This window comes from Cornus florida, unplaced genomic scaffold (genome assembly GCF_030987335.1).
Source record: "Cornus florida cultivar Cherokee Brave unplaced genomic scaffold, ASM3098733v1 CherokeeBrave_3.0.0_Hap2_Chr04, whole genome shotgun sequence".
Classification (NCBI taxonomy): domain Eukaryota; kingdom Viridiplantae; phylum Streptophyta; class Magnoliopsida; order Cornales; family Cornaceae; genus Cornus; species Cornus florida.
In genome coordinates, this window is record NW_026775574.1 from 91,533,746 (window position 1) to 91,556,915 (window position 23,170).

Sequence of the window (23,170 nt, forward strand, 5' to 3'; positions counted from 1 at the left end):
CACAGTACTATCGGTCTTGGGTTAGAAGTTGATGTTAAATAAGATTGTTTAACAAGAACAAAACAAATGTTTAAGGAGCAAAATTATTTTAGTTCCAAGATGAAAAATGTTCAAAATTGTAAAAATTATAGTAATGTTAGCTTAATGAGTTTATATATATATATATATATATATATATATATATATATATATATAAAGGCTTAATGAATCTATACAAAATTTCAATATCAAAATAACTTAGAAATAGTTCAATTCGTATTGGAAACCAGAAATGAAAGTTCATTAATACGAATTTTTTTTTTTTTTTCTCACTGTCTACCACATTCACATGCACAGCAAAATAGGCTTTAGAGTCTTTATTAAAATATACCTTTAATTTCCTCTAATATTCCAATTTATGAAAGCATTAAAGAAGAAATAATCTATAAAATGATTTAGATGTATATATTGAGTTTTTTTTTAAAAAAAAACAATTAGACTTCCTCGCAATAAAATGTGAAAAATATTTCATGATAAATGTGTGACAAATTTTATTCTATAACAAATTACAATGTACCGCAAATATCATAATTATAGAATTTAAATTCTAAAAAGTCATAAAACATGAGATGGATTGCTTCCTTTCTATGAAGAAAAAATGGAAACCTCTAATACTTTTTAATTAGTTTGATTTTATTATTATTATTATTATTCTTTTATTTTTAGAATCAAAGTGTTCCAATAATAATGAAAAACACTCACCAGAAATTGTGAACCACTAACATACTGGAATTAAAGAAAAGGCTTTGTGAGATGATATTTATTATAGATGAAATAATATGTAATAAAAAAAATTGCAAATAGAGAATTTACTTGGCCAACTCCATTTATATAGGATTAAGACAAAGAAAATGGTGATGATTAAAGATTTGGTGATTCGGTTATAATTTCTCTGTATTAATAATGTTAAAGTGAATGAGAATTCGTGGCAATGAAGTTGTAAACTTTTTAAACGACGTTTATAACTCAAAGAATCATGATCACTTATAATTTTGAAGAACTCCTAGAGTTTAGTCTCAATCTATATAGATTTCAATCTGGTTTTGTTAGCAGTTATTCAGTGATTGCCGTTTGGGAAAGACAAGGAAGGAAGACAAATCAGACATGCTAAAGGTTAATTCTGTAATTTGATTTATGAATGGAGCACGGGGAGTTTTTTTTTTTTTTTTTTTTTGCTTGAACAAACCTCCAACCAAATAAAGATAAACTTTCAAACTATATTTAAAATCACTTAATTGATGCATTAGAATTGAAATTAAAAAATATATAATTTACTTGTTGTCAGTTGAGTTTATTATATACAGAGGATTTAATTCTATAATTTTATATATTAATTATTAAAAATATAGAGCCAAAGACATGATACCATACCGCGGTGACGATATTGGTATGAGACCCACCAAATGACGAGCCGCGTACCAAAATGAGGGCCAAACGTGCCTCTAACCAATTAATAATGGCCAATGAGTATTTTTGGTATCTCTAGAAAAAAATTTTAAAAAAAAAATGAAAGAAAATATTAGCATTTTAATAAAAAAATTTATAAATATCAAATTTGCTCTTACTTCTATAAGACAAAATTTATAGGAACCGATAGTAATTTAATTAAAATAATTTTATTTAATTTCTTTTCTAAAAAATTATTATTATCATCTCCTTTATTTTCTTTTATTCATCACATGATAACTGTTTAATACTATTCTTTCATTCTCTTTTTTGTTCCCTCCTCTCATAATTAATATTATCCTTTCTTTTCTTTTGCACTGTACTATATATAGCAGTAAGTTTACTTGCAGACTAAAGGAGTGTATTAAATTTAATTTTAACAAAAATAGATACATAATATAAGTAAACATGTAGTCAAATGCAAGAGTATTGTGACTCAATATATATATATATATATATATATATATATATATATATATTATTTAGGTCCCATTATTTACAAGGAGGAACCCATTAAACTTAAGCAAAAATGAGGTATAGGGAGAAGTTATTTTATTTATTATTATTATTATTATTATTATTTGTGTCTTGACAATTAACTCCGACAATGTACTTAGAGAGATTTTTTACCCTCTACTTTTCACTTTGAAATAAGAGAAAATACAATTTTTCGCTTTGAAACCAGAAAAAATACCACGAAAGATATATTCCACCTCACTTTGGCGGTATTCACCTAAATTGGAAGGTATATTCTACAAAACAATTAGAGCCATAAAATGAGCTTAAGCAAATTGCGAGACGGGACAAAGATCATACTGGAAATGAAGAGTTAATGTAATAAAAATTAAAAGAAAATTAATAAAGATGGCTTGATCTAAGTCACACAATTTTCTAAACGGGGTATCACTCTCGTGTTCTGAACACGTTCCCATTTCATGCTCTGTAAACAGTCTCACTCCCACTCCACCCCACACTGCGTAGCTTAGATTTTGCCGCCCCCGCTTTATTTAGGGCTCGACCATTTGCAGTGAATAGCATATATTGTACTTACAAGGTGTTGTTTTCACTCTTGAATGGGTTTAAAGGTAATAGAAAAACTACATACCTGGAAGAACTAGTAACATCACAAACTTCCCAATACTCAGCTATAAGGTCTAACAGGAGAGTGGGATTATTGAATACATAGGGGGAAGTCTATAATTTTACTTGAAGAAAAGGAAAGCAAAAAAGTAGTTTATCCAAAATAAATTTATAAACTACTTGCACATATTGATAATATACAACTTATATACTCTCTTCTTATGCATGCTTTCTTCATGGTGAATGCTTCTCATCTTATAGCTAAAATCTCTTCAACCTTTTGCAGGTTTATCGTGTTTAATATTTGATTCTGACATTATTGGTGCAATACAAACAACAAAATGATACTTAAAATTGATGTGCTAAGTTATGCAAGCACTCAGAACTTAAATCAGATACAAACTGTTTTAAGAGTTCCTACAGAATCTGTAGCAAGTTAGCAACCACCACAAAAATCACCGAAACCGGGGTAGAAGAGAAGCAACACTGAGTTACTGAGATGCACCTTCTTCTTTCTTCTGTTGCAAGTACCTATCATTAAGTACGCGAGGGTATTAAAATTAAGGTGTGGTGTAGAATGCATCTCTAGGGCAAACATTTACGCATGTACACAATAGTTAAACAGATGGGCACAATAGTTAATTGAAACAGTTTTAAGAGTTCCAAAGGGGCAGTTTCTTGATTTAAAAAAGTGTTCTAGCGAATGCAGATTTAGGTGATGTTCGAACTTCGAAGGTACCTGCTAATTTAGCAGTAGGAATCTATCACTATATAAACATTTCAATTAACAAAAGGAAATGTTCTAAAATGTCAAAGCCATACATAAAAGTTTAAAATTCAAAAAATGCATAAATACTAAAAAGAGATTCTGTTAGTTGCATTTTTCTCCATTCATACCCTTCCCATGAATCCCGGAAAACTCACTGCAGTGCCCAAGACAGGTTGAGCATTAATAACTGGCTGCTTCCAATCTTAGCGACTCAGCCTAATTGACAAACTGACCCATTGACAGGCACACAATTTTACTTGGTCTAACCATTAGACTGTTTGCGATCAACTTTGCTGTAATGTGAGAGCATCATATTGCTCTGGCATTGTCTTGTGCAGAAGTGAGGCTTAGTTTGGGAATTCTGGATTGGGGGCATGCCAGGGGGTGCCTACATTTGATCTATCAGTGTCATTGAAAGAAGCATTTCAAAACCCAATGTCTTAGGTTCAAATCCTACAGAGCCTGATTCCATTTTTGTTAGATCGAACTAGACTGAAATAGCTTCACTAATTTGAACAGCAATCTAAATTTGGAGAAGGCACAAATAGAAGGGTGACCGTAACCATGGAATAAAATCAGCTTGGGAACCCACGTAAACATGCAATAGAAATAACATCCTCAATTACTTACCCCTGACCCTTTGCCCAACGGGAGAGTTGATAGAGCTGCACTGACTCATTTGAGACATGGCAAGCTAAAAGTAAATAGTTGCGAGGCTGCACCATCCATGCAAACCTCATGAACAAGGCTGAATATACGCACATTGCTGCAGCACAATATAAGATACTCAGTATCTCAAGAATCTTATTAAGGTACTGTCTTTATTTTTTTTCAAACCAAATATTATTAAAAAGTCATAGCAAAGGTAGAAAACAACCTGCAGTCATGTTGCCAGATATCATTTCTGGGGGTTTCTGCATATCCACCAATCCCTGCCAAATCCACCAATTATAATTTGAAATAAAAAATTCATTTAGAGTGCCCAATTCGAAGTTTGTGAAATCTACAGTAAATGACTATGCAATAAGTGAAAATATCAATTTATAGTAGTAAAGCCTACCGCAGCAACGAATCCCCAGTTGGCTACAGGACCCCAAAAGTGAGTTGTTTTGGGGCCAACTGGACTGTTCAAGAATGCTCGGAAGGAAGCCATATATTACTACTGCTGCTCAAATGCCTCTGCAACGGTTGTTATTAAAATTCAGACACAAAAAGAAAAAAATACAACGTCAAATGTACAAAAGCAAATAGAAGTTTGTTAGGACATGGAATTTAGGTTGGAAATTTTGTGATCAAACCAGAGTATATATGTATTCATTTATTTTAGTCAGTCTAGGTAGTTAAGTTAGTACCTTGTCCAAGGAAAGATATGGAATTCAAGTGCAAGGGCAAAAAGATAATCTTACAACTCAATTTGTGTTTTGCATCCATCATCATATGCGAGTGGGTCCATAGGTTGTTGAAGAATCAGTTCTCATGGTTAAAGGAGTTCAATAATAAATCTATGCACACTGTAGGACGTTACTGGAAAGGAGATAGAAAATCCAGTAAGAAGTAGAGTTTGTGAGGAACGAACTCTGTGGACGAATCAGCTGCTGGAATATCTGGTATTGGTCTTGCGTAAGTCTAAATCAAGAGGGACAGGTGATTCTTGGTATTAGATTCTGGTAACTCGGTCTGCAACCTCTTTCTGCCCGATTGTGTCCCATGACTTTTCCCATTTGGGCTTTCCATGTAAAATGTGGTATATAATATCTTTATTTACCGTTTTATTGCATACATGACAAACACCATGATGATTGATAATATTTGTGTTAGTATAGTTTTCAATTTCAGTTTCATACTTTGATTTAAGAAATTAGTTAAAATACCATAATAATCTAGTAGGACCTATTAATCCCCCTCTAGGTCTAGATGACGACCTAGCACAACTCAAATTAGAGTCTCAGTTTCGGTCTCATAGTTTTCTTTAAGTCTAATAAAAGAAGGCAAACTTGAGAAGGGGTGATGAAAATATATTAAATGAAGTTAAACACTTAAGAACTACATAGATCAAAGATCTCTGTAGCTTTTTGCCGTATATAAAAGAAAAACATAGGCTAAATAGTGGGCCCTATACAAAGACGACGTTATATATAATGAAAATGAACATGCCAGTCAACTGTTGTATTGCTTAGGCAAAAGAGACATTCCAGCCTGTGCTAAAAAAGTAGCATATTTCTTCCTCTCCATCATGTAATTAATCCAGTAGTACATTTTAGTAAGCAAAACAAGTCCTACGTAAATTTCACACCCTACAGCCCTTGAAGCTTCCGAATTTTAAATACAGTAGTATTTATTTCAAACCTTACACCACTCTACAGCTCTTGATGCCTCCATAATTCTCTCTCTTGATCTTCTGATTCATCCAAAAGTACTTTTCATGATTCATCCAAAAGTACTTTTCATGATTAAGAGCATCAAATTGTTTTCAAATTTCAAGAAACTAAAAGAAAACCAAAGAAATGAAACTTTCCTTTAAACACATCCCCAAAATTGAGTGTTAGAATACCAAAGCAATCAAAGTAACATCAACATTAATCATGACAAACAAACACAAATCATAACTTGAATGAACAATCAAACTTTCAAAATAAAAGTTTGCATACATTCCTTGAGATTTATGAATTAGATCTTCGTGTTAGTAACATGTAAATCTAGAGAGAGAGAAGCGCATTAAGAAGCAAAAAATGTAGCACGAAATTGGCTTTCAATTTCCACTTTCCAAATATATAATATAAGGTATAAGAAAGAATATGTAATGCAAGCATAATATGCTAAATCAGAAGTTCTACTCCAGAAATTTTTCCAATTTGTTTCTTCTTTTTGAGGCACATTATACAAAATCAAGTATATGTATTAACATTAGAACAAGCATGACAACAAGACAAAACTTGAAAACTAAATTTACAAAGGTGATATGGGACATTTGTAGGGACTAGGTTTAAATAACAGTCTCTGAGTCTAATTGTGATTTTATTATTTATTTATTTATTTGGGTTGAGAGGGGGGGTGGGTGGATGGATTTACACTAAGAATCCACCAACTGATTTTTAGTTTAGAGTTGAAGTCGTTGACTCAAATCACCTACTAGGATACTCAATCCATGGATAGAGGGGCAAACTCCTCTGACCTCTCTAATTTCTGGATTATAGCATCAGAGGCAAAAATTGCGGCACAATGCAATTCAACTAGGTCAGACTATTGAATGTGAGCAAAACCACGAATCGGCAGTAAATGAGTTTTTCTTTGCGCTTTTCAGAGTCAAGTTGAATACTCTAACTTAGAAGTACGGGACTTACAGCGTGCACATGTAGCTGATAATTGTTGTTTTGTTGGAGAGGATTGAACCAAATAACAATTACCAGTGGCTGACCACCACCTCAAAGAACCACTAAGCTGCTTATGGTATTTGTTTCAATCAGGTCTGAATTATTGTTTTAGTATGTAAATAAACATGAACATAGTACATAGCTTTGAAGGCGCTCAGAATCACATATTTTTAAGAAATTGCCACTCTAGCACCCGTTCTCACTCTACAATCTTCAATCTTAGCTCACCTGCCCCGTGCATTCCCAAAGTCTATCTTTACTTATACAACATAAACAAGCCTCTTACACCAACAATTCTAGAATTCTTTTCATTTCTTCAAAAAAAAAAAAACAAAAAAAAAACACTGAACATGACTCAAATACCAATTATTTCGGGCAATATCAATAATAAGTTGTTTATGGAGAAAAATGTCTATGATAAGTGAAAATGCAACAAAAATGCATAAAACTATCAAAATATACCCAGGAAAAAAATTTAAAGAAATAAAAACAGAAAGATTTCAATTTAACCCTTTAATTTTCTCAATTTTGTACCGGAGCAAAGTTTCCCCAAAAAAAAAATTAAGGCGAAAGGCCAATTTGTTGTGTGGGCAAATTACATTTGCTGTTGTGTTGCTATGCAATAAGCAAACTGCACATATACTTAGAATCGTATGATATTGATATTTATCTAACAAGTAAACAATCAATATATATATTAACGACAAAGAAAAATTTTGCTTTCAAAAGTGATAACAGCAAGGGCTCGAATCGTAACAAGTAAAACGAATGATCAAATGTCGAAAGAAATCATAAACTCACGAAAAATCTACCAAAGTTATCAATAAAGGTCTGAACTACAATTTTCATTTGCTAAATCAGCCCTAATTCCGAGTCAATAGCACAAATAAGTGACAACATCAGATCCGTTCAATAATCATCATACTGTATATCATTATTCTCGTGTGTGCGTGTGTATACATATAAAAATGTGTGTGTAACTGTGTGTATATAGAGAGAGAAGGTCTTACCGCTAACGGAGATCGGTGCCTGGAAAAGTTTGGAAGATGACTCTGATTATATTCAGGAAGGCCCAAACTTTCTACGATACGAAATGCTGCGATATTACTAATAAGTTTTATAAAAATCCAGTGAAGCTTTAAAAAGATTATTTAATAAATATTTCTATATTAGTTTTAAAATTTCAACTTTACCATTTAATTTTTTTCTAAAAACTTTAATCTAGCTCCAAAATAATAGTAGTAATTTAGTTTAAAAGGTTTTTTTTTTTTTTTTTTTTTTTCCAAAACTCATTTGAACAAAATTAACATGTTTACAATTATTTTTGTTTCTTATTTTTGTTGTAAAATTCGTGAAAAACAAAATCAAATGGCAAAAGCTACATTTGTTACATTTTGTACAGTGATGCATCTTTTGAAGGAAAAAAAAAAAAAAAAACTGTCCTTGCTTTACCTTTAACAATAAACCAAGAAAGCTCACTCATGACAAGATTCACCGATTTTTAAATTGAAATAATTTTTGAGACGTGTAAAAGGTCGAATAAATTATATAATATATTTTTTTAATTTTGTACTTAATAAGAAGAGATCACGATTCTTGTATATATTTTATATATGTTATAAGCTATTCCTCTGCGTCCTTCTCTTGTAAATTTATTTGGCAATATATATTGGATAGTTCAATAGGACAAGGCTTAAGAGGATGTATTAATTGCAAAATGAAGTTAGAGATTTTTTATTTATTTATTTATTTCATCTTGATAAGAAATTAATTTTTATGGAACTAGAACCCTCAGATTTCTCTTTGGGAGATGGGAGCTTCATATATATATATATACACTGTATATATTTTTCTTTTGAGTTGAATTAGTTGGTTGTAGAGCCATTTTTGTGCATAAAAAAAGAGTAATAATTAAAGGTCATGCACGTGTAATTGGTAGAAAAAAGATACCTCACACTAATGTTAATAATAGGTGCAAGCATTATAATGGTCATAATTTTTCACACTTAGATAACGATGGTAACACAACTTGAAATCTTCATCTCCTATGAATGAAGTCTTCTATATAAAGATTTTTTTTTATTACTTTTGCTTCCATATCAATGATTGTCCCAAAAAAAAAATAAAAAGGAATTGTCATGAATATTAGTTCGAATTGTTCGAATTGTCATGAAATTTAATATGAAATCGCCATTGACACATTAAATAATTATAATTTAGTATTTATATAAAAAGTGATCATTCTCTGACCTCAAATTAGCAGAATTATTTTTACATACATACAACCTTAAACTCATGGAATGCAAACTGTCACGTATTTCCTCTCCTTTCACTTTGAAATGTAGAGAGTTCGAGTCTTCAAAAAAAATAGTATAAAAATTATTTATTAAGAATATAGCGGTTTTATTACCGATTGATATGTTAATCATGAAACTAAACAGATATACTAATTTTTTTAATTACTTTGTAACAGTCTTCGGTGGACACTTATTGAAATTTTAGTAAGAAAAAAAATTAATTCCGACATAGTAACATTACTTTATAATATATATATATATATATTGTTAATGAAGTATCTCTATCAATATATTTTTTAAAAGATACTCATAAGTTCCAAGGAGGGATCTAGAGAGGAAAATAGAAAATTGAAAAAGTTAGGCATTGGGAAAGAACAAATGATCCACATTTTAGTTAGCTAGCAAACACTATTGACCAATGATCCACAATTTCTGGTGCCCATTCATTGTATTAATTGAGAAGAGGTTAGAGAGTTGGGAAATCGATCACATTAATGTAGAAGACCTTCAGTTGGATCAATCACAATGGTTCTGCACATAGTTTATTTATTTATTTTGGTGTCCATATTATAATTGGATCTCCAAGTAATTATGCAAACATAATTCCCAAAAAAAAATGATGCAAATAGTCAAGTATTAGTTTTCTTATCATCCAACACAAATCAATGCTTATTACATTCTTATTTCAAAATCATGCATGTAACTATAGTTTGTGGATATAAAATTATTTTCCATATATGTATAGCAATTTCACACAGACACACAAACACATACATATATATATATGTGTGTATAAATAAAGGTATTTTATTTTTATTTTTTTAAATTTTATTATTATTATTTTTTTTAACAAATAAGAAGATAGCAAACATACAATATGTCACTTGTCTCTTTATCCTTGAATTATGCAGCAAATGGGAAGTAATGACTAAAATTAAAAATGAAGCCTATTGAGAACTAAATAACAAACATGATGTCATTTTGATCATACTTATCATATATACACGTGTGTGTGTGTGTGTGTGTAATATTTGATGACATCCATCCGCTCTATAAATAGCCACCTTCTCAAGTGAGAGAAAGTTCAAGCACAAGCCTTCTCTTGCTTCTTTCTGTGTGTCCTTTGAAAAAAAAAAATGGCTCTTCTTGATGCTGCTTCTTTGTTCAAATGTAGTGCTTTTCCTCCATTATCTCCCTTTGGTAATGAGAACAAGGTCCTTGTTGGTGGACAGGTGAGAGTGCCTTCTATTAAGAGGGGTTATCATCACCATCTCACTGTGAAATGCTTGAAAGGAGAGATCAAACCTCATACAACCCTAATTGATACTCGTAGCGATGTCAAGCTCTCGCCCTCTTCGACAACACATGACCTAACAAGGGATGACTTCCCTCTTGATTTCAAGTTTGGTGCCTCCACTTCTGCTCTTCAGGTTTCTCTCACTCCCTCCATTTTGTGTGTGTGTGTGGAAACACATTCATACATCATTTATGGAATGGTTTAATTGTTTGGTGCTACAGACTGAAGGAGCTGGCAATGAAGGAGGGAGAGGAAGGAGCACTTGGGACTTCATGATTGAAGCCCACAAGGGCAAGAAAGCAGTTGATTCATACAACCGTTACCAAGTAAGTAGATACTATTAGATGAAGTGGTTTTAGCCAAAAGCAAAGAGAGAAAAAAAGAAGAAGGAATTTTTGCATTAAAAAAAGGACTAAAATTATATATTTGTGTATATTTATGTGTGTGTATTTGTGAATTGTGATTCTACTTGATTCTAGTCAAGTCCTCTGATATTTGTTCTGTCTAGTATATATTATATAGTCTGCAAAAAAAATAAAAATTGATCTTAGCCACAAACACAAAGAAGAAGAAGAAGAAGGCAGGAAGATAAAAAAGAAAAGAAAAAAAGAGGAGGATTAAAATATTATATATGTATTTGTGAATTGTGATTCTACTTGATACTAGTCAAGTCCTTTGATATTGGTTCTTTCTAGTCTATATTATATAGCCTGCAGAAAGAATGAGGATTAAAATAAATAAGATAGCAATGAGGTCATGTTATAGTTTGTAATCCAATCTAATAAACATGAGTCGTAAAATGCTGGAGTACATACGCTTTTTTTTCTTTTCTTTTATTTTTTTTCCGGACGATGTAACAAAGGATGTGATTCTAAATATGGTTGAATGGTGAGAATGGATACATAGCATGACTAACAAACAATTTGGATATAGGGCTTATTTAAGTTAATTACTTAATTAACCGTGATTTTGTGTGTTGATGCCTAAGTTGTGAATTGTGATGACATGCTGTAATCACAAATAATGCTATTGTTGTGATATGCAGGATGATGTGAAGCTGTTGAAGGACATGGGAATGGATTCTTACAGATTCTCCATTGCTTGGCCTCGAATTTTACCAAGTATGCTCATCCTATTCTCTCTCCCTCTAAAATGATATCCCTAACGATCTACTACCTTACACATCCACGAATATCTATCATCTTAATTTGTTATTTCAAAAGAAAGTAATACAAAAAATTTCATGGACAATTTTATGGTTGGTAATGTTGTTCTAAAATGCAGAGGGAACCATTAAAGATGGAATAAACCAAGAAGGTATCGATTTCTACAACAGGTTTATAGATGAGCTACTCAGAAATGGTATGAACGTGTCCATTTTAATGTGCTCTGCCGATGATTATTGTGAGATTGTTTGATTTTACATTTTCTTGATTAACTTGTTTAACTCGTCAATTTAAATTTCTTCTTATGCATGAAGGAATAACACCTTTCGCGACATTATTTCACTTTGACCTACCTGTAACTCTGCAAGAATCATATAATGGCTTCTTAGACAAGAAGATTGTGTAAGCATTCTGCTTAGTTTTAATTAATTAGACGCCAAAAGGTTCCCTAAGAAAACAGTTTTAAGTCCACATATGCTTTTTATTCTGCAGAAATGATTTCAAAGACTATGCCGAGCTTTGTTTTGAAAAATTTGGTGATCGAGTTAAGCATTGGACTACAATCAATGAACCATTTGTTTATGGTGCATATGGATTTAAGATGGGCTTGCCTCAGGAGAAGAAGAATGATCCGATGGCTCCATATATCGCGACACATAACATCATATTAGCCCATGCTGCTGCTACAAAGGCCTACAGAGAGAAGTACAAGGTAATAATTTTTCGACAACAATGAGGCTATCAGAATTGCAGGTTTTTATGGGTTATTTTTCCTTTCAATCGGTAGATTATAGCATATTTTGGTAGATTTGTGCATTTTAGTATTGTTCGGTTTGTTATATCTTAGGCCACACAAGGTGGAGAAATCGGACTTTCATTGGTATGCAAGTGGTTTGAGCCACACACCATGGACCCTATGGATCATGATGCTGCAAAGACTGCTGCAGACTTTGTCGTAGGATGGTAATTTGTGCATTTCCGTTAATCAAAAAGAAAAACAATGAAAATGATAACATGTTCACTATATTATCTTCACATGATGCTGTTTTTCTTTGTGCTTTTGTGGTTAATTAGGTACATGGATCCCTTGTGTTATGGTGATTATCCGGCTGCAATGAAGGAGTGGGTGCATGGACTTCCTGAATTCTCCGAAGAGGAGAAAAAATTAGTGAAAGGTGCCTATGATTTTATTGGAGTCAATTACTATACTTCAAGATATGCAAGACCTGTTAAGCAGTGCACTATTGACTTGGAAAAAGGCCACACCAAGCTTGAATATATTGAGGAGAAAGGTACATTTCTAATACTGATCTCTGTACTTGCATTGAGTCACTGAAACTGAATTAGTAAATATATTTCTAGTACAGTGCGATTCGAATTCTATGGGAACAACCCTTTTGATTGATATTGGTATAAGCCACTAATATAAAATTTCCTCTCCCATGGCTTGATTTTTTTTTTTTTTTTCACAGTGGACAGAGATGGAAAGCATATTGGGCTCTTGGTAAGACCATAAGCCCTTTAATTGTAATTTTGTATATTTTGAATATCACTTGTCTGTAAAAAAAATTAATGTAAATCTTTTTTATGCTTTCATCAACTAATGGAATTCAAGTGCAGGCTGATGGGAGTGACAAGATTTACATTTATCCGGAAGGGCTGAGGGATTTGCTGATATATCTGAAAAAACAATACAAAGACCCTAAGCTCTACATCACCGAGAATGGTTAGCAGTTTTTTAAGTTAGTTGTTGTAGTTTCGTTATTTTTGCAGTAAGGATTAATGGTTAAGGTCAGACTGGTCAGTAATATACTACACTTGTGTTACAATCTTAACAGGGGTTCCTTCAAAGCCCTCCATCACAGTTTCAGTGAAGGAAGCAGAAGCAGCTGGGAAAAAAGAAGAAATGGATAAAGTGTTAAACGATGAGTACCGGATTGATCACATTCGTAATCATCTACGTGCTGTTCACGAAGCAATAAGGTATACACTGTGTTAGACATGTTCCTTAACAACTAACTTTTGGGACAATTAGTATTTTAATATGGTATCAGAGTATTGGTTTAGGAGGTGGTATTGGTTTTAAGCCTATCTCTGCATTTATAGCACAGAAAACATGTTATTCGTCTCTTCGACAAGGTCATGGTGTTAAAGACATCATTGGTGGTACTAATGAAGTACTAATGGAGATCTCAGGACAAGCACTGTGACATACATTTGTGGGATAGGTGTCCTAGTTTACTCAATGACTAGTTTTACTGTAGATAGAGAAATGGAACTCATCATTTGCTCTATTCTAGGATGTTTAGTGGCTTGGAACATACCAAACCAAACTAGTTCATGAATCATGATCATGTAAATGTGTGTGTTTTTGTGAGTGCAGGAAGGGAGCGAATGTGAATGGATATTTCGTGTGGACACTGATGGACAATATGGAAGTAGGAGAAGGATACGAAGTAAGGTTTGGGCTAAACTATGTGGATTATCTAGACAATCACGAGCGCTATCCAAAGAAGTCTGCTAAATGGTTCTATTCTTTCCTCAAGCCCTTGGCAAAATTCAGTGGTACAGAAATGTAGTGTCACCATTTCTGCTGTTTGGACTGTGGTACTGAAATGTAGTCTCTGTTCTGAATAAAATCAAATTGCATTAGTTTGTCTCACTCTATGTCTTCAATGAAAATTTAATAAGCGAATCAAATGTTCATTTTCCTAATACGAAAAAGAGAGTACAATATGAGCTGAATCGTACACATTCTAACGTTGAGGGAGCATATCCTCTCAAATGGCAAACAAATTGTTAGTGTTGATTGGATGATTCAATCCATATCAAAATGACATCGACGTGCTTAGTGCTTATGCACGAATTCATATATGTCGTAAGCAATGACATCTTAATCTCTTTTGTTAGTCCTCAGCTCAGGCATACCTGCATTTCCTGTGCAGCTTCCTCGTGATACTGCTGAATTCTTCATAAGAAATGAATAATTCGCCAAAGGGAGCATCGCGTGCTTGTTAGGCTTTATACATTTCCTATCTCACCATGACCCTATGAAGTAAACTACACAAGCATGGCATTAAGTCTCACCTTAGTTTGGATGAGCAGACTATGTTCTGTTTATCATGCATATCAATGTGTTCATTTGAATCAACTTGAATGAAGATCAACTCTAATGGTCATTACACGTACTGTCTAAATTCCCTAACCCCTAGGGTGGTGTGTTTGGCTTGGAAATTGGCCAGACAAGTGACGGACACTGCATAGTGACAATATACTGTTAACATTCCTCGAATATTGTGTCCATAACAGCAAGAACAATTCAAATTTACCTCGAGTATTATGATAAAACCACATCTTAGTATAATGCTAATAAAATTCTAGAAGAAACAAAAAACATAAAAATGAAAATGAGAAGGATAGAAACTATGAAGTTCAGCCAACTATGCTTAAATACTTCAGTTTCCGGTTTACCTCGTCATTTCTGGTGCACATAGAGGACACATTTCAGAGAGAAATTCAAATCAGATTCTAATCCTTTCTGATAATGTCATCCTATTCCAGGCCTAAACTGGCAAGACATCCCATTCTGAATTTCGATCATTAATTCTATTAAATATGATGCAACAAGCTCAACATATCGAATTTCCCAAGTGTTCTATTACCTATCAATAATCATCTCCTGAAAACAGGTACAACCAAAGCAGCTTCGAGAATTTTATGCTGGTTCAAATTTTTTTTTTTAAATCCTTGTTATTGTTTCCCAATACTCGATACTAAAATCTGAGCATGGCTCATAACATAACCTTCTTCATCGGGACACTTCCAGAATTTACTTTCCTCAGACAAATGTCCGGCATCTGCATGAACTGAAAATGGTCCCATCACACAGTCTAACAGGCTTGGCTCATCATCATGAGTGTCCAAAAAATAAGCCAACATAGAAAGCAAGATAGAATGACTGAGAAAGGTATTATTTGCATGGTGTCATGTCATTTCATGTCATTTTGTAGGTGGTGAGGTGAATCCCAGTATTGTGTTTATTGCAAATGCCAGTTCCATAGGGATATTTGGCTTACCAAATTTTCATAGCCAAGTGTGGTTATCAAAACTTACTGTTTAATAGGAATACTGTGAAATGGCTTCCTGCCGAGCCCCCTTTCTGCTCTGTCCAAAGAGACAAAAAAATAATGTAGGACTGGTGCCAACAGTTCATCACGGAAGAAATGACTCACGAGGTTTTGTTAAATATTGCTAAGGATGTGAAAGAATTTAGTCTTGCAAAGGTGAGTACTTGAGAATTGGGGTGTTGGGTGTAACTTCTGGTTTGGATTAGACAGAGATGCAAGATGAAGCAATACTTGATGAGGAAGATTTAAGGAGTGGATGTCAAATTTCAGAAACAATTCCTATAGTTTCAATACAAAGAAAGTTTTTCTAACCGAAGAATTAGCTCATCAATCCTTCTCCCCTTGGTAAAATATATATGCAATAATTACATATACTAATGGAGACCTCAGGACAAGCACTGTGACATGCATTTGTGGGATAGGTGTCTTACTTTACTCATTGGCTAGTTTTTACTGCAGATAGAGAAATGAAACTCATAATATGCTCCATTATAGAATATTAGTGGCTTATAACAAACCAGTCCAGAGTCCAAACTAGTTCATGAATCATGATCAAGTAAATGTGTTAGTTTTGTGGGAGTGCAGGAAGGGAGCAAATGTGAATGGATATTTCGTGTGGACACAGATGGAGACAATCACAGGGAGCAGCATATCCTCTCAAATGGCAAACAAATTGTTAGTGTCGATTTGGACGTTCAATCTATCTTAAAATGACACCGGTGTGCTTAATGCTTACGCGTGAATTCAGGTACGTTGTACTTGAATCCCTCCTGTTAGTACTCAGCTCAGGCCTTTCATTCAACCTCCTAACTAACCCCTTCTAGCTCTCCCCAAATTAAGTAGTTGCATATTCTATAAGAGTCACTTCTGCAGTGAAATTGATTTTACTTGTTAAATTGAAGAAGAACTAAAACTTGAGATGAAATTCTGTCTGGCTCAAGGAGTGGAGTTCAACTTATTATGAATTGAACTCAACTTAGGTATAACAAAGGAAGCATTGAGATTTTTTGCAATAACAAGTGAATCAACCATCTGAATTTTTCATAGTTCAATCCTTCAAAATCCGTTCTGATGCTTCGTGATTCTCAATACTAAAATCTTTATTCATCCCCACCATTTCTTGAATTCCGCGCATCTCCCTGAGCCAGTAGTGGCACCATCACATAATAACAGGCCTGGCTCATCAGCCAACATAGAAAGGTAAGATAGAATGGCTGAGGAAGGTATATTATTTTCGCGGTTTCATGTCTGTTTCGTAGAAAGTGAATTGAATCCCAGCATTGTCTTCTTCATTGCAAGTGCTAGTTCCCTAGGGTTGTTAACTTGTTTGGCTTATCAAACAAATGTTCATAGCAGAAGGGTGGCTTTTCAAAACTTACTGTGAAATGGGCAATTACTAAATTCAAAGGAAATTCAGTTTTGAAGTATAGTTTATAAAAATTCATTTTGCAGCTTTCATTTATCACGTATAAAAGGAGGAATAACAGAACATCTAACACAATTATACATACAAATGTGAGGTTTTGTTAAATATAACCAAGGGTGTGAAATAATTCCTGTAGTTTCAGTAGATAGAAAGTTCTACTAACCGAAGAATTAGCTCATCAATCCATTTCTCCGTGGTAAAATATATATGCAAGAATTTATATACACACACATATATAATACCTATATGTGTGTGTGTGTGTGTGTGAACAACATAGTAATTTCTGGTGTGGATCAGACAGAAGATTTGAGGAGTTGAATCATAATGGGTAAGCTGATGTAGAAGAGAAAGACAGTGATTAAGAGTGAATAGCAGTGGTGGTAGTAAAAGAGGGGTATGTATGTGTCCCACATCGACTAGAAGTGAGAGGCGTTGAGAGATGGAGCGGCTTTTTAAGAAGCTGTTAATTTTCCAACAAAAATCAAGCGGCCGCGCGGTGAGCACAACGCGAACTATTTTTTCGCCTTTTACTAAAGAATACCGTTTGCTCGCCTCAAATAGCGGCATAAACCTCTTTTAGGAGGGCTCTTAACCTAGTGATGTTTTAGTTGACAAGGTATAACGTTAAGGGAAAAGATTGGTTATTTTTAATTGAAAGCTCTAATTAAATTTTTATATTTATTTTTAATTAGAAACTCCTTTTTTTCTTTTTTTGTAATTTTATATGTCTAAGAACGTTATTTTTGAATTCTCATTTTCAATCAAATTTTTTTACTTTATACATTAACAAAATTTTTTACTTTATACATTAAAAAAAACACTGTTCTCATTTTCAATCAAATTTTTACTTTATACACTAAAAATACTTTAGTGACTTCAAATGTACTTTTAAGAAGGATATTTTTTAATTTTTTTATTCAAATTTCTTAACTTTGCACATACAAACACTCTTGTACATTGAGAAGATACCTTCAAATATTATATTAGTTACTTGTCAAGTTGGCTTACAATTATTTACGTCATCTTTCTCACGCTTTCATTTTTATGCGCCCTAAGTCACATAATCTTTCTCACCCTAAGTTACATAATCTTTCTCACGCTTTCATTTTTATGTTACATAATCTTTCTCACGCTTTCATTTTTATGCTATGCGCGCTCTGATTCAAATTCTAATTATATCGCTCGTGAGACTTTAAATACGGTAAAACTCATTCGTTTAAATTTTTTATAAATTATACAATTTTTCGTGGACTAACAATGAATAATACCACTTGCTGGGCGTTGCCTTCTAATCAAAAAATTTAAGTCCTCGTAAAAACAAGTGCGTCGTGTAAGTGAAAGCCTTTTGAAAGCTTGGTGTATGCCACTATCTGTGGAATATAGTGAAAGCTTGGTATATAGTGAATGCAAATAGCGAATACCACACATGTTATATGTATACAAATTTTATATGCACACACATGTTATATGTATACAAAATCCACGGGTAGGGACCTTGCGACAGGAAAAATGGGAGCCCATCCACCACCTGAAATTTCTGCGCCGCCCAACACAGATAGATAGCCCACACAAAACACTCTGTTTCTCCCTCTCCAACAAACCTAGCTCTGCTCTACTTCTTGCTACTGAGACAACCAATCATCGGCAACACCACCGGCAATCACTAGATCGGCGACGACGGCTACAATCTCGGCTATAACCAGATCATTGACGACTGATACTTGGGTTAATCTCATATTTGATATTTTTTTTTTTCAATCAAAATCGCACTTGAATAACACTTCGGTCTGCAATCGCTGACTAGAACTCATCACTTTGACCTTCAATATGCCCCTATGTCACTGGTCATCTTCTTCAACGCACAGCCCTAAACAATGTGCAAGACCCAATTGCTCTAAACACATTTACAGGAGCCGCAAGACCCAATCGCAAGACCCTTACACCAATCGCAGTCGAAACACCCAACCCATCTACAAAACTTAACCAACAACCACCCCTTCACCAGAATCGCAACATTGTCACTTCCTCGTCGTCATAGTCCTTGCTCGCACTCCGTCGCCACTTTCTCATCGTCGATTCAATTCATGTGCTTGCCGGTATTTTCCATGTCTTGTCCGTTCAGTCCGTGCCTTGCCTGTTCATTGGTAACAGTTCAAACCTGCGTCCTCGCCAGTAAATTCCGTGGTTGTAGTTTATACCCGCGTGCTCGCCGGTTCACTCCGTAGTCATTGCTCACTTTAGACCTGCGTGCTTGCCGGTAAGTTCAGTGCATCGTCGTCCTCGCATGCTCGTCGGTAAGTCCTTTCTTCGCAGTCGGTCCTTCCTTGCTTCGTCGCGCATTGCCGACGGCATATCACAAGAAAGTATTTTTCGTCCTATAAAAAGTGTAATTTTTAAGAAATCCTCATTCTCACAAATTAAATTTTCACAAATTAAACTAACATGATTTCCAAAATATAACACTATTTTTCAGACGAAATAGTAATAATTTAAGGGGTATTTTATTTACTTTTAGGAAAGTTTTTTTTGACAATTGGATCATAATTGAATTGAGGAGAGTTTAGTGTACTTAATCCTAATTCATGTACTCCATCACTTAAATAAGATTTGATCTCAACCATTAGATTGAAAAGCATCTCAACCGTTGGTTTGATATAGTTGAGACATAATAATTAACCCCTACGAGGCTAGAAGGATAGAAATAGAAAGCATACAGCGGCGTGTCAGTTGTGCTGTTCAGTTCCACCACATATCCCCGGTTGCAGAGCCAATCCGCATGCGATACAGCTCTCAACTCTGTGTGTGTGTGTGTGTGTGTGTGTTTCAAGGATCTGAAGGCGCAACGCTTACAAGATCTGAAATACGAATCTAACAAAGATTTTGTAAGTTTTGATTTCATTACGAAAATCTCTTCTGTAAATGTTCTTTTTTGCTCTTGTCAGGGACAAAAGTTTGAAGAGTTTTTTTGTTTATAAAACATTGAACCAAACATGATTTTTATTCAGCGTACTAGCTAGATCTATTTGTCAAAACTGAAACAATTATCGAGAGGCCTAGTTAGATTGATTTATTGGTGTGAAACAATTATGACCTAACTAATGGACTTAAATATAATTTATCAAGTTGCCTTAAACCAATATCAAATTAAAATTGTTATTATTATTATTTTTAAGGTTAAACCACTAACAATTTCCTAATCCTAGTAAGAAACATATTGTCGTCACTTTCCAAGTTGGTGCAGACCCAATTCAACCCTCTTCTCTATATAAAATTGTTGTTCTCGTTTTCTCTGTGCTTAGTTTGTTTATATACAAAATTACTCTCTCTTTCTCTCTTTTTTTCTTTTTATTTTTTTATTTTTTTATTTTTTCATCTTCTCCTCTTGCTCTCTCTTGGGTCTGCAGACTTATTTTTTAAATTATACAAAAAAAAAAAAAAAAAAAGAAAAAACTGTAAAAGCAATTTCCATGGAGAAAACCACTGAACCCACCTCAATGTGTTATACTGAAAACGCAAGGTACTATCTTTTTACTTATGTGTGGATTTATTATGTGGTGTTTCTATTATCACACTTTCTTAATTATTATTATTATTATTTTTTATCTTTAATTGCAATAGTGAGGAGGCCGATAAAGGAGGGTTGTGTTTGGAGGATTGCATTAGTGGACTTCCTGATGTTGTACTCGTTTCAATATTGTCACTATTGACAATGAAAGAAGCTGTAAGAACTAGTGTCCTATCAAAGAGTTGGAGGTACATGTGGACACACATTACTCATTTGAACTTTGATTCCTCACGTGTAATCGAAGGAATCCAATTGGAACAAAAGAAAGTTGAAGTAGAAAGACCATTCTTTTTGGGTTGGGTTAATCAAGTCTTGAAATCCCACAAAGCTCCAACTATAGATGAATTCAGAGTTCATTTTGATTTTGGGGAAAGTTATAGACTTGATATTGACAATTGGGTTAAATTTGCAATGGAAAAGAGAGTTAAGAGGCTTGAGTTAGACTTGGCAGAATTAACCCACTATAGTAGAGAGGAAGCGAATTACAGTATTCCTGACCTGGATGGTATTACAAATCACTTGCATTCATTGTCTCTTGGGTTTACTAGCTGCAACTCCCTGACCAATCTCCTGTTGACATACGTCAATGTAACTGGACAAGTTCTCGAGTACTTCTTAACTAACTTTCCAAATCTGGAACAATTGTCTGTGAAAGAATCTGACACCCTTGTAAATCTGAAAGTTCCTGATCTAGCACTCAAATTGAAGTGTTTGGAAATAACTTTCTGCTTCTATGTGGAAAGTATTGAGATTTCTGCAACGAATCTCGTGTCATTTAAGTACTTCGGACCAAAAATAAGTCTACCATTTAAGAATGTCCAGTCACCTGCGGATTTGTATATCGGGGGTGACTATTGCTTTTCTCTAATATATAAGTTTTTGGATATTTCAAGCTATCTTTCTAAGCTAGAGAGCCTTACATTGCATCTGACCTCCATGAGGAAGGTTAGGAAGTTTAACTATTCATTTAATCTCCTCCACTTCATTTTTATTTTATAATTTTTTTAACATAATTATCAATCTGATTTACATTTTCTTTGATTTATTCAGGTTTATCTTAAAGATGCCAAATTTCCCGTATTTAATAAACTCAAGCGACTGAAGTTGATAGTTAATGCAAGAGATGAAGAAAGCCTTATGGATTTTACTTTCCTGATAGAGGCATGTCCTTTCTTGTCTGAATTTGTGTTGGAGGTAAGGTTTTACTTTACAACATGCATTTCTAAACTGTGAGGTTTATTGCTTTCGCAATTGGATTTTCAAATGGGAATTTTGATTTATTTGGTCTTCTTCTGGAGTTACTTTCGTAATTGCTTCTTTATAGCTATTACAAAATTACAATATTACCAGTAAGTGGTATTTTTTTTCTGATTGTTCAAGTATTTTCTAAATGAATATTTATCATTCTGTTGTTCTTTTTGAGTTTTACATGGTACGTTCTTAAATTGCTTTATTTTCATGATTGTTCAAGTACTCCTCCCAGAGTAAGATGTCTTGAGGTTTCTGACTTTATTTAGTTAGATTTAGTCTTATTGTTTTTCAGAACAATTTGAATTCATTTCTCATGCAGTGTTTTCTTATGTATAACGTGTTCGATTTCGCGTGTGGTGGTTGTTCCATTAAGTGTTTAGCGTGCTTTATTCTTCTAATTTTTTTACTATTTTCTAAATGAATATTTATCATTTTGTTGTTCCCGTGTTGGTTTAATATTTACTTGGAGTTTTACATGATCTTTTAATACGATGCGTATTCTTAGATTGCTTTTATCCTCGTGATGGTTCAAGAACTCCTCCAAGAGTTAGACCTCTCGAGGTCTCAGACCTTGTTCCGTTAGATTTAGTTTTGTTGCTTTTCAAAACAATACATTGTTTTCTTATGTCTAACGTGTTCGCCAGGGATGGTTATTCCATCAGGTCTGGCAATGTTGTGAACTTGTGATTTTAACTTCAACAGTTATGATATGATTTGATGCTTGGTAATTTGGTTTTGTTTGCTAATGGCATTCAGTCATATGTATAACAACAACATGGTGTTAGATTTCTTTGGAGTCTGTGGTGGCTATTCCATTGATTCTAGCAATGTTGTGATTTTAACTTGAACAATTAATTATGATGGTAATTTGATTTTGTATGCTAATAGTCTGCCCGCCATATGACTCCATTCCTCCTTGTTACAGCTGCGATGGTGCGGGTCCTATCGTAAAAAAAAACAAGGGAGGTTTACATCTCGGCCCCATCATTACCTTAAGGTGGTGGAACTAATTGGTTTTGTTGGGAGTATAAATGATGTCGAGCTTGCTATGTATTTAATTAAAAGTGCTGTGAATCTCGAGAAGATTACTTTTGATCCTCGCCATCCACTTCATATAGGAAGGGTTTGGGAGTTCATGGAGACCAAGAGGAAAAAAGCAGCTAGAAAGAGGGCCAAGAAGCTTGGAAAGAAACTTCCTGTTGGAACAGATTTGATAGTCCTTTAATTATATGTATGTATAAGTCATCTTTGGGAAAATATTTTTTATTTATTTTATTTTACTGAATAAACTTCTTTGTTATATTTCCATGAATAAACTTTGGAGTTTCTCTTCGAA

The 23,170-nt window shown here is 33.7% G+C and overlaps 3 protein-coding genes and 1 non-coding gene across 4 annotated transcripts; 3 read left to right on the top strand and 1 right to left on the bottom strand.

Annotated features, from left to right (window-relative positions):
- Window positions 1–2,794: 2,794 nt before the first annotated feature.
- On the bottom strand, window positions 2,795–7,834 carry LOC132303903 (mitochondrial pyruvate carrier 1-like). Its single transcript, XM_059801350.1, has 5 exons — window positions 7,716–7,834; window positions 4,395–4,513; window positions 4,212–4,266; window positions 3,965–4,100; window positions 2,795–3,096 (listed from the first exon to the last, which is right to left on the bottom strand). Exons 2-5 carry the CDS (start codon window positions 4,485–4,487, stop codon window positions 3,057–3,059), a joined length of 324 nt encoding a protein of 107 aa, XP_059657333.1. The 5' UTR covers window positions 4,488–4,513; window positions 7,716–7,834; the 3' UTR covers window positions 2,795–3,056.
- Window positions 7,835–11,586: 3,752 nt separating this feature from the next.
- LOC132302325 (beta-glucosidase 24-like) lies at window positions 11,587–14,115 on the top strand. The gene is made up of 9 exons (XM_059799158.1): window positions 11,587–11,661; window positions 11,780–11,867; window positions 11,958–12,177; window positions 12,313–12,428; window positions 12,540–12,757; window positions 12,938–12,969; window positions 13,086–13,191; window positions 13,304–13,448; window positions 13,849–14,115. Exons 3-9 carry the CDS (start codon window positions 12,067–12,069, stop codon window positions 14,042–14,044), a joined length of 924 nt encoding a protein of 307 aa, XP_059655141.1. The 5' UTR covers window positions 11,587–11,661; window positions 11,780–11,867; window positions 11,958–12,066; the 3' UTR covers window positions 14,045–14,115.
- A 3,390-nt stretch (window positions 14,116–17,505) lies between these two features.
- On the top strand, window positions 17,506–17,620 carry LOC132305604 (U5 spliceosomal RNA). The gene has a single exon (XR_009481646.1). It is a non-coding gene; the product is annotated as a U5 spliceosomal RNA (small nuclear RNA).
- Window positions 17,621–19,708: 2,088 nt separating this feature from the next.
- On the top strand, window positions 19,709–23,170 carry LOC132303904 (putative F-box/LRR-repeat protein At3g42770). Its single transcript, XM_059801351.1, has 5 exons — window positions 19,709–19,900; window positions 20,423–20,535; window positions 20,637–21,528; window positions 21,634–21,777; window positions 22,760–23,170. The coding sequence occupies exons 2-5, from the start codon at window positions 20,486–20,488 to the stop codon at window positions 23,057–23,059; spliced, it is 1,386 nt and encodes a 461-aa protein (XP_059657334.1). The 5' UTR covers window positions 19,709–19,900; window positions 20,423–20,485; the 3' UTR covers window positions 23,060–23,170.